This window comes from Leucoraja erinacea, chromosome 12 (assembly GCF_028641065.1).
Source record: "Leucoraja erinacea ecotype New England chromosome 12, Leri_hhj_1, whole genome shotgun sequence".
NCBI lineage: Eukaryota > Metazoa > Chordata > Chondrichthyes > Rajiformes > Rajidae > Leucoraja > Leucoraja erinaceus.
This window is the reverse complement of record NC_073388.1, coordinates 43,952,331-43,964,626: the sequence shown is the minus strand read 5'-3', so window position 1 is coordinate 43,964,626 and position 12,296 is coordinate 43,952,331. Positions and strand designations below refer to the sequence as shown.

Here is a 12,296-nt window from a genome sequence, read left to right as displayed (position 1 = left end):
AGAGTTTGCATGTCCTCCCTGTGCCTGCGTGCATGTGCTCCAGTTTGCTTCCACATTTCAAAGACATCAACTTCCCCCTGTGTGCAGGGGAGTGGTTGGACCTGGGGGGAGTTGAGGGGAATATTGGCGGATGAAAGGGGTTTGGGTAGGATTGGTGTAAATGGGAGTTTGATGGGTGTTTCAGTGGGATGAAAGGAATTTTTCCATGTTGTGTGTCTATGACTCAATGACTATAATCAGTCGCAGGGTAACTCCTTTATGAAGGTAAAAGGCCTGTCCCACTGTACGAGTTCATTCAAGAGCTCTCCCGAGTTTAAAAAAGAAATCACTCGTGGTAAGTATGTTGAATGTACATAGCGGGTATGTCGGAGCTCGGGACGTCTCTTAGTGGCTCGTAACACTAACGGCAGGTACTCGGGAAACACGTTAAGCTCGGGAAGACTCGTGAAGATTTTTCAACATGTTGAATTTCCACAAGAGCCCGAGTACCACCGAGCGGCCATTACCGTAAATCTCAGAGTTCGAAAGGGCAAACTCGGGAGAACTCTTGAATGAACTTGTACAGTGGGACAGGGCTATAAAGGTCACAAAGTGCAGGAGTATCTCAACATTTCAGGCTGAATCTCTGGAGAACAGGCGATGTTTCAGGTTGGGACTTTCTCAGTCTGAAGAAGGGTCTCAACCCGAAAAGTCCTCAATCCATTTTCTCCAGAGATGCTGCCTGACCTGCTGTGCCCTTTTGAGTATTAACCATATGGGCAGCACAGTGGCTCAGCGATAGAGTTACTGCCTTACAGTGCCAGAGATTGTGTTCGATCCTGACCACAGGTGCACCTGTACGGAATTTGTACGTTCCCCCTGTGATCGCATGGGTTTTCTATGTGTGCTCCAGTTCCCTACACTCACAAAAACATACAGGTCTGTAGGTTAATTGGCTTCTGTAAATTGTAAATTGGCCCTCGGGTGTAGGTTAGTGCTAGTGTATGGGGTGATCATTGGTCAGCATGGACCCGAGAGGCTGAAGGGCCTGTTTCCACACTGTATCTCTAAAATCTGCAGACTAAATCTGCAGTTCCTTGTTTCTATCTTTTATGATTTTTGTCCAGAACAAGGGGTCACAGTTTAAGGATAAGGGGGAAATCTTTTAGGACCGAGATGAGGAAAACTTTTTTCACACAGAGAGTGGTGAATCTCTGGAATTCTCTCCCGCAGAAGGTAGTTGAGGCCAGTTCATTGGCTATATTTAAGAGGAGTTAGATGTGGCCCTTGTGGCTAAAGGGATCAGGGGTTATGGAGAGAAGGCAGGTACAGGATACTGAGTTGGATGATCAGCCATGATCATATTGAATGGCGGTGCAGGCTCGAAGGGCCGAATGGCCTACTCCTGTACCTATTTTCTATGTTTCTATGTTTCTATGATGCGGATTGGATTGTCTTGGAACTAAGGTAGTAGGGACAGATGTATTCAGTTGGTTGCAAGGACTTCAGGGACTTGGAAGAGTTACCTCATATCATATTTTTGACTAAGTCTAACCCTTGGTCTTAGACTGCTATGTAAGCACAAGCAATGTGTGTAATCGCTAGGTGTTTGCAAGAAGACAAGGTAACTATTCAAGATTTTCCAACTCTCTGATCCAGCCTGCCACAGTAACACGATATCCAGTTAAGAAGTTAAGTGAGGAACTGTGTCTGCTTCTGTAAAGAGGCTTTGTCACCTTGTAATCTTTGGACAAGCCCAGTTCCTGAGAAAACTGGGTGAGCCAAATCTGCAAAAGCAAATGTTTTGTAGTGCCAAAGATCTTGCAATCATTGTGACAGAAGGCTGGAAGATTTCAGTACTATAAACTTTGGCAAAGTATAAGCGTTTTAGGGCAGCACAGTGGCACAGCAGTAGAGTTGCTGCCTTCGATGCCAAAGACCTGGGTTCGATCCGGACTACGGGTGCTGTCTCTATGGAGTTTATACATTCTCCATGTGACCGTGTGGGTTTTCTCCGAGTGTTCCGGTTTTCTCCCGCACTCCAAAGACTTACGGGTTTGCAGGTTAATTGGCTGCTGTAAATTGTTTCTAGTATTTAGTATAGTGTTAGTGTACAGGGTGATCGCTGGTTGACATGAACTTGGTGGGCCGAAGGGCCTGTTTCCATGCTGTAGCTCTAAAGTCAAAATCAAAGTCAAAAGTCAAAGTTAAAGGCAAAAATCACCCTGACTTTGTAAATAATGTAACTGGTTTTTGGATTAAAACCATTTATATTGACTACATCAATGCACACTGGAGTTGTAAGACAAGTTGAGAAGGGCAATAGTGGAGCTTAGAAGTTGTGTATATAAACTTCCATTGCCTAGTCTTTATTCGAACAAACAATCCATCAATCCCGTCAACTGTAACTCCCTAATGAATGGAAGAAATGGTGCAATAGAGCCTTGTATGTAAAGCAGGTTGTACAACAACTAACAAGGTGGAATTCTGTGGAAGAAATATACAATCAGGCCATCTAGTGTAAATATTTTGTGAATGCTGGTTGAATGAAGGAAAATGCGGTCTGATTTAAGTTACCTTGCAGACATTCCCTTCACTGGTCTGGTGATATTCATGCATCAAGATTCAGGGCACTGAACCAGAATTACATTTTGAAAGCTGTTTATTTGTTCTTAGAAACCTCAGAGACAAAGTCGAATGGCCACATTTCAGAGAGGCAGGAGATTGGAGTCGAGGAAATCTGGTCAAACTCATGATCAAGAATTCTTGGAGTCAGGTGGTAAAGGGAAAGCTAGAGAATTGATACACACCATTCACACTAGTTCTGTGTTACCCTATTTTCACATTCGCTCTCTACATACTAGGGGTGATTTACAGTAGCCAATTAACCTACAAACAAGTTAACTGGAGACACATGGTGCAGAAACAGGCCCTTCGGCCTACCTAGTCCACGCCGACCAGCATTCTTCCTATACACTATCATAAACACACACACACACAATTTACAATTTTACCAAAGCTAATTAACCTATAAATCTGCACATCTTTGGAGTGTGGTAGTAAATTGAAGCACCTGGAAAAAACCCACATGGTCACAGGGAGAACGTATAAACTCCGTACATTATAGAAAGGAGTTGAGGAGGAATTTCTCTAGTCAGTGGGTAGTCCGTGGAACACCTAGTAGTTTGGGTCGAGCCCGGGTCTCTGGCGCTGTAAGGCAGCAACTCTACCGCTACGCCACCCTATGTTTCCCTTTTCTCTCTCGCATGCTAACCACCTTCCCCAATTCTCCAACTACACCAGGGGGGAATTTACAGTAACCAAGTAATCTACCTTGGAGCGTGTTAGGAAAGCGGAACACTAGGGGAACCCCATGTGTTCACAGGGGTTAACACAAACATATAATGCCCAATGTACACTTAACAAATTTCTTCCCATCATTCATCTGGTAGGTACAGTCCCAGGGATAATATTGAGTCCACAGTTTCAGGAAATCAGCTGGTATTTTTCTCCCCACAAATACAGCTCGATATTTCAGTTCCGATTTGGTTCTTTGTTTTATTTCTCTTCTGTTTCATAAGTTTATGTCAGTAGAACAGAATGAAGCCATTCAGCCCATCAAGTGTACTCCACCATTTAATCATGGCCTATTTCCCTCTCAACCCCATTCTCCTCGTAACCTTTGCCACCCTTACTGTCAAGTAAGCTATCAAGCCAATCTCCCCATTAAAAATGCCCAAAGACTTGGCCCCCACAGCTGTCCTTGGCAATGAATTCTACAGATTCACCACCCTCTGGCTGAATAAATTCCTCCTAATCTCCTTTCTAAAGGTTCCCTCCTTTTTATTCTAAGGCGGTGCCCTCTGGTCCAAGACTCTCCCATTAGTGGAAACATCCTCTCCACATCCACCTTGTCCCGGCTTTTCACTATTCGGGAAGTTTCAATGAGATCCCCCCCCCTCCCCCCCCATCCTTCTAAACCTCAGCGATTACAGACCCAAGCCTTCTTCTTCTTCTTATCGAGTCCACACACAAGATTAGAAGTTGTTCAGCCAGAGCTGAACACACTTCTCGGCATCTGCATCTTGGTGTCTGTCTTGTTGCTTCTTGTGCGTGATGGTGGACAGATTAGTGGAACCAGGGTCGCGACGCGAATGCTCTTTCCTTGACCCCACCCAAGGTGTCAAATGCCCTTCATTCATTCATTCATTAACCCAATCGTTCATGTAAACCTCCTCTGGCCCCTCCCCAATGGCAAATTCTGCAGTTCTTTTGTCAACAAAGCACTTACCCACAGTTGATCTTCATGGTTTGAAGGATTTGTTCTGATGAAAGCCCCATAATAAGTTGCAATATTCCTGTGATGAGAATATTTCTTCAGCATATTAATCTCCAGTTTAATTTCCTCTTCTTCACCCTGTTTCATTGGAAAAAATGCATCAGTGTGAATTAACCTGAGCCTTTGAATAGAACAGCAAAGATCTTGCCGTAGTCTCTGCAAACTTCTTGTGTGTCTATTCACAAACCCAATTGAAACATCTGGAGGGTTCTTATTATGAATTCAACAGTTTCAAAGCAGTTTATACCCAATGAAGACTTTCTGAAGTATGGCTATTGTTGTTGATTGATCGAACGATACAGAATAGAAAAAGAACATTCAGCTCACCGAGTCCATGCAAGCCATGCAGTCACAGGGTGAACATGCAAACTCCACACAAACAGCACCCAAGGTCAGGATAGAACTCTGGTCTCTGGAACTATGAGGCAGTGACTTGGTTTTGGTTTAGGGCTACAGCATGGAAACAGCCCCCTTCCACCCTTTGAGTAGATTCTGACCATCGATCACCAGTTCACACCAGTTCTATTTTATCCCACTTTTGCACCTCTCCCTACATTCGCTGGAGGCAATTTACAGCCAATGAGCTTACAAACCCACATGTCTTTGGGATGTGCGAAGAAACTGGAGCACCTGGAGGAAACCCACGAGGTCACAATGAGAACATGCAAACTCCACACAGACAGCACCCGATGTCCGGATCGAACCTGCGGTCTCTGGTGCGGTAAGGCAGCAGCTTAACCAGCTGCATCGGGCGGCGATTGCAATTCATTAAGCTCTACAAACATTGATGAAACAAGAAACGGATGATAAATAAAAGGACGCAAAGTGCTGGAGTTTCACAGCAGGTCAGGCAGCATCTCGGGAGAACATGGAATAACCAGAGATGCTGTCTGACCTGCTGTTATTCCAGTAGTTTTGTGTCCTTTTTTGTAAACCAGCATCTGCAGTTCCTTGTTTCTATTCTCCATTCTAATGATATTGGTTGAGAGTTAAGTACTGGCTGGAAAAATTTGAACCACGTACGGCAAATATAACTGCAGCCACTTCACACAAGTGTAAACAGCAACTCCCTCCAATACCAGGACTAAGTAGGAATTTGGGGATGTTAATTACTTATACAGGTCCACCACGGATTTTCTGGCCCCCTTGGTTCCAGAGTCTGTGTGGGTTATCCATTTAGCCGGACCAACAGAGGTCACAGGAGTCCAACGTTACTGCAGGGACCGAGAAACTGGCCCACAAATTCGGCCACGTAAGTCGGCTAATGGAACGGATCCGTCGGCTCCGGCTGGGCTGGTGCTCCAGAGCCCGGCACAGGGGACAAATTCGATCCGGTGATCAGACGTGGAAATCCCGATGAGGTCGAGATCGGCCGCCTCACCCGGCCTCGGTGCCACAATTTCGGGGGGATTTCAAGTGCGCTCTTCTAATTTGGTCTGGATCAAACTGGTGACGAACCGCCAGCTGCCGGAAGATCGGTGGTGGACCTGTGCAAAATTTTCTTTTCAGGGAAAAATGCATGAAAAATCTGTGCCAACAAAGTAGAAACAGCTATTTGAGAAAGTCAAAGGCATCAAGATGAATCACTTACATTTTAAATGGAGTGAATGTGGCTGCATATTACAAATTCACCCAAACACTAATAATTCATTCTCTGAAGGAATATTAGTTTCCACTCTTGGAGAAAAGGTAAAGCCAGGAGGGAAAGGGAAATATTATTGATGGAGAGCACTGCTCAGCTACACCTCTTGAAATTATAAGGTATGAATTATGGCTCGCAAATCTGCTAAAAGGTTCTTGACCTGAAATGCTAACTCTCCAGGTGATGCAGAACCTCTTAGGTTTTTCTTGCATTTACTGCCTCAAATTCAGTGTTCCAGCACTTTTAGGTTTTGCTTTTGATCTCAAGGTTTCACCACCTTCGTTCTTCAAATCAGATGAGGTTGTAAATGAATACTTCTCATTGAATTGAATTGAGTGTTTGATTGATACAGCAGGCAAACTGACCCCCCCCCCCCCCACCCCGGCCCACCGAGTCCATACTGAGCATCGATCACCATTCACACACTAGTTCTATGTTATCCCACTTTCCTATCCACTCCCTACAAACTTGGGGCAATTTACAGAGACCGATTAACCTGCTAATCTGCACGTCTTTGGGATACGGGAGGATGCTGGAGCAGCTGGAGAAAACTCACGTGAAAAATGCAAAAAAGCACACACAAAGCCAACACTCGAGGTCAGGATCAAATGCGGGTCTCTGGCGCTGTGAGGCAGCAGCTTCACCAGTGTGCCACTGTGTTATCTGTATTCATTGTGGAGAACGACATTTAAGGAAAGGGCAGACAAAAATGCTGGAGAAACTCAGCGGGTGAGGCAGCATCTATGGAGCGAAGGGAATAGGCGACGTTTCGGGTCGAGACCCTTCTTCAGACTCCTTCAAAGGGTGGTGGAATTCTGGAACAAACTACCACTCAAAAAGGAAGATGTTCTATGTGTGGTGGGCTTGAAGGTGGATAAACACAAGGGCCTGATGAGATGGATCCCAGTCCTCACAGTAAGGCAAGGGAGGATATTGCTAGGGCTTGATGAAAACATTTCCAAATCTTCTCTGATAGAAATGTTTGACTCTCTAGTGCTGTAAGCAACAACTCTACCGCTGCGCCACTGTGCAGTCGAGTAAACAGTGTGGAAAGAGAAACAATTAATGGTTCAAGTCTGGGACTCCAAATCTTTCTCTTTCCACGGATGCTTCCTGAGTGATGGTACAGTGGTGCAACCGGTAAAGCTGTTGCCTCTTGGCGCCAGAGACCTAGATTCGATCTAGACTTCGGAGGCTGTCTGTGTGGAGTTTGCACTTTCTTCCTGTGACCATGTGGGTTTACTTTGGATGCTCCGTTTTTCCTCTCATATCCCAAAGTCACGCAGCTTTGTGGATTTATTGGCCCTCTGTAATTTCCCCTAGTGTGTATAGGGAGAGGGCGAGAAAATGGGACGAGATAGAACTAGCGTGAACAGGTGATCGATGGTCGGCGTAGAGTCCGTGGACCGAAGGGCCTGTTTACATGCTGTATCTTTCAATCCAACCTGCTGAGTGTATACAGCATTCTCTGGATTTATTTCAGATTTCCAGCATTGAATCATAGTCAGTATCATATAGCATGGAACAAGGCCCTTCAGCCCCTCATCCATGCCGGCCGAACAAGATGCCTCATCCAAACTTGCCCAAATTGCCCTGGTTTCTAAACGTTTCTATCCCGCTAAACATTTCTTGTCCATTATCACTGGGATTAATATGGATCAGATTATTAATAGAGATACAGCATGGAAAAGGGCCCTTCGTTCCACTAAGTACGCACTGACCAGTGATCACCCCGTACATTAATCCTATTCTACACGCTAAGGACAATTTACAAAGCCAATTAGCCTACAAACCTGAATGTCAGGAATGCTCAACAGAACGTACAAAATGCAGCACCTGGGGAAAACCTACACAGTCACGGGGAGAAGGTACAAACTCTGTACACACATCACCTGCAGTCAGGATAGACCCTGCCTATTCAGCGCTGTAAGACACCAACTCTACTGCTGCGTCACTGTGCGGCCCTAAGATAGATACTTGGTTTCTGGCTTGGACATCATCAAAGACTTAACAGCATCATCACACAATACTTTACCAGAATCAACTGCCGGAACTTTCTTGGGTGTGTCGGTATCACATAGAACCCACAACTTTCATAAGTCATCAGAATGTCTCAATAACCCCGCACTTGCAACTGAGTATAAAGATAATGTTCTACTGCAGAGATAATGGTCATGTCCAGGCTATCTAATGGCATAAAGTGTATTTCAATCATAACTCAACAGCTGTCATGTGTGTTGGGACTTCGACAGAACACGAAAAAACTCTTTTGAGGCTCTGTTGAGCCTTCCCGAGGTGTCGTTGGCGTCAACGAAACACCAGCGAAGGGAGGTTCCCACTTGATAACCCCAATGATATACTAGCATCAGTCTTTTTTTAAATGTGCTTGTTAACAAGTGACTAGCTGTTTATTGTTTATGGAGTTAGTTAATGGCCTTAGCATAAGTTTGTATAATCAGTTTAGATAGTGCTTTGGCTTTTGGGTTTTGTTTCCTTGGTTGAGTGCTTATCCTGGGGCTACAGTATTTTGTGTTTTAATTGTAATTTAGCTGCCAGATTTCCCCTGCATTATGTAGAGTCATAAAGTCTTACAGTGTGGAAACACCGGCCAACATGTCCCATCTACACTAGCCCCACCTTCCTGCATTTCAGATTCAATTTCAGATTCAAATTTAATTGTCATTGTCAGTGTACAGAGACAACGAATTTGGCCCATATCCCTCTAAACGTTGTACTATCCATGTACCTCTCCAAATGTTTCTTAAACGTTGTGATACTACCTGCCTCAACTACCTCCTCTGACAGACGCCCATCACCCTTTGTCAATAGTCAATAGTCAATTTAATTGTCATTTGGACCCCTTGAGGTCCAAACGAAATGCCGTTTCTGCAGCCATACATTACAAACAAATAGACCCCAGACACAACATAATTTACATTTTACATAAACATCCATCACATTGCTGTGATGGAAGGCCAAAAAAAAACTTATCTCTCCACTGCACTCTCCCCCCCCCCCCGATGTCAGAGTCAAAGTCAAAGCCCCTGGCTAGCGATGGCGATAGTCCCGCGGCCATTAAAGCCACGCCGGGTGATGCAAGGTCGCACACCGGGTCTTGGTGTTAGAGCCCCCGGCGTGCGCCCGCAGAGTCCCACGGCCATTCCAAGCCGCGCGGGGCGGTGATGTTAGGCCCCGCTCCAGGAGCTCTTCGACTCCGCAACTCGGGCGGGAGAAGTCGCCGTTGCAGGGGCCTTGAAAAGCGGTCTCCCTCCAGGGATCCGCGGGCTCCCGGTGCCGCCGTCCGCAGACCCGCAGTAGCAGCCTCCTAATCTCCGGAGGTCGGGCAGCAGCAGCAGCAGCAACGCTCCACCACCGCTCCACCCGCTCCGGACTCGGCCAGCTCCACGACGGTGACGGTGAGTCGTCGGCACCAGATTCCCCGGCTTCTTCTGTTGGAGGCCGCACCTCATTGCACCCCCCACGACAACGGAGACCCGACAAGAAAAGGTCGGGTCTCCCGTGCAGGGAGAGATTTAAAAGTTGCCCCCTCCCTCCCACCCCACCCCCCACACACACACACCCCAACATAAATAACAAAAACTACATAGAAACATAGACAGAAAATAATAAAAACGCGGACGGACTGCAGAGGCCGCTGCTGACCAGAGTCGCGCCGCCTACCAAAGATTGTGTGAAAAGATTACCGTTCATGTACTAATGTTGACCCTCACATACCCCTCGTGTACCAACATGGATTGCATTCATTCATTGTAGTTTGATGGGTTTTACAATTCCAAGGATTAGATGCATCCTTGGCACAAATGATCCTTTGCCCTCTCACACAAACACTGTCAAACATCTGTTAAAAGATCTGCTAATTGTTAAGTGAAAGATTCATCCAAGTTTTCGACTGGATAAGCACCTGATGTGCTGTGACCCAGACTGCTGCTCAGATGTGGTGTGAGGATGGATAGTGAGACCAAATGCAGACTGGGCGATCGTTTCATGGAACACCTTCGCTCAGCTCGCATGAACCAACCCGTTCCTTCTCTCCCGAGATGCTGCCTGTCCCGCCCCGCTGAGTTACTCCAGCTTTTTGTGTCTATCTTTAGTGCTTTTCCAACCTCATTTGGGATTATTTAAAAAGGAAAACCTTCTTTAATTCCACTTTACACATTATTCCAGCCATTATTGCAGAAAAAAGAGAAATACATCAATATTAAAATTAATTTAAACTGGAAGTCCAAAATTCAACAGAAAGTGATGGGAACAGAAGGCATGCAGCATCTGCACAAAGAGAAACAGAGACGACCTTTTCAACCTGTAAGGTGGACAAAAATGCTGGAGAAACTCAGCGGGTGAGGCAGCATCTAGGGAGCGAAGGAATAGGCATCGTTTCGGGTTGAGACCCTTCTTCAGACTTGTAATACTGTTTGTATTTCTGCAGTGCTCTCTAACCTGCTGAGTTTTCAGTGTTTCCTGTTTATATTGCAGATAAATCAATATTTTAAGATTCCAATTTTCTTTGTCGTTTCCAAATTACTCAACCTCATTCTTCTCTCTTTTTATTCAAATGCAGCTTGTGAATTTTGGAGTCGTGATCGTAACCTCTGATAGGTACGTTTCCCCCCCTGTTTCAGACAGAGAGATACTGCACGGAGACAGGGCCTTTGCTCTCTGAGCCCACAGTGACCATCAACAACTCATTTACATTCTTCTAAGGCAACTTTATCAGAGTCATAGTCATACAGCATGGAAACAGGCCCTTCAGCCCAACATGCCAATGCCTACCAAGATGCCCCATCTGCACACTAGTCCCACCTGCCCACAGATAGATCATATCACTAATATTTTCCGATCCATCTACAAAACCTTTTCTATCCAAGTATTTTCTCCATATTGATATTCTTGCCATATCCTGCCAATTTCTTCTATTCACCTATAGACTAAGAACAATTTACAGAGGCCAGTTAACCTTCCAATCCTCACATCGATGCGTCATGGGAGTAAACTGGAACACTCGGAAACACACAGTCTGCACAGACAGTACCTGAGGTCAGGATCGAACCTATGTCTCTTGTGCTGTGAAGCAGTGGCTCCGCCAGCACTCTGTAATTTCCTCCTTCCCTACATTGCAACTTGATATCTGCGTTCCTCCAATTCCGCCCTCTTGCAAACATGTGATTGCAAGCACTGTATCGTTGGAGTCTTGGGTTTAGATGCTAACAACTGGGATTCATGCTAGAAACCTCTCTCAGTGTCACCACTTTCTCATCCACTAAGACACTCTCCAAAACCTACCTTCTCATCCATGTGGCAAACCACAAAACTTAATTTGCTCGTACCAATGAAAAGCCTCTTGGGATGTGTTATTGTGTTAAATGTGCCATTTGAAGCGGGGATTGTTATTACTAGTACTAAAGAAATAGAAATGAAGGAAGATGGAAAAAGTATTTCAGAGTTTTATGAACTTGGGATGTTGCAAAGCATTTGACTGTCAATGAAATCCTTGCAGCCATGTTGCCTTGTATACCGAGGTAAATCACACAAGAGAGAACAATGCGCAGTGGTAGAGTTGCTGCCTAACAGCCCCTGAGACGCGGGTTCGATCCTGACTAAAGGTGCTGCCTGTACGGAGTTTGTACCTTCCCCCCATGACTGTGTGGGTGTCCTCCGGATGCTCCAGTTTCCTCCCACATTACAAAGACGTGCAGGTTTGTTGGTTGATTGGCTTCTGTAAATTGTCACCCGTGCGTAGAATAGAACTGGTGAATGGGGTGATCGATGGTTGGCGCGGACTCGGTGGGCCAAAGAGCCCATTTCCACGCTATGCCTCTAAACTAAACTGAACTAAAGACTCAACCTTGTGTTTGGCTCCCAATGAATGTGTGCCTACTTTGTGGCCTCAAACTGTCCTGCAAAGTAAAATGGACTGAGAGCAATGACTGGAGATCACACTGATGGTCTCTTGGTAGTTATAGTTGGATCTATGACTAACCCAATAAGTTGATGAGTGGTCAGGACCTCAAGGAGGAAGTATGGGTGGGGTGTGGGTGTAAGTGTGAGGATTGTGGTTTGGTGATAGTTTAGTTTTGTTTAATTTATTTCTACGTGTACCAGGATGCATTGAAAAGCTTTTGATGAGTGCCAGCCAGTCAGCAGAAAGACAATACATCATTACTATTGAACCATCCACAGTGTATAGATACATGATGAAGCTAATAAAGTTTAGTGTAAGATAAGGTCCAGTGAAGTCCAATTAAAGATAGTCCAAAGGTCTCCAACGAGGTAGATAGTAGCTCAGGACTGCACTCCAGTTGTTGGTAGGTTGGCTGG

General features: G+C 45.4%; 1 protein-coding gene and 1 long non-coding RNA gene across 2 annotated transcripts in view; one reads left to right on the top strand and one right to left on the bottom strand.

Annotated features, from left to right (window-relative positions):
* The window catches only part of si:zfos-2326c3.2 (mitogen-activated protein kinase kinase kinase kinase 4), a 280,480-nt gene that overhangs the window by 181,098 nt on the left and 87,086 nt on the right, over nucleotides 1-12,296 (bottom strand). The window contains exon 4 of the mRNA XM_055644013.1: nucleotides 4,271-4,396. Within this exon, the coding sequence (XP_055499988.1) occupies nucleotides 4,271-4,396 (126 nt within the window). The remainder of the gene's footprint in view (nucleotides 1-4,270; nucleotides 4,397-12,296) is intronic.
* The window catches only part of LOC129702295 (uncharacterized), a 47,775-nt gene that overhangs the window by 6,965 nt on the left and 28,514 nt on the right, over nucleotides 1-12,296 (top strand). The gene's annotated exons all lie outside the window — the stretch shown is intronic.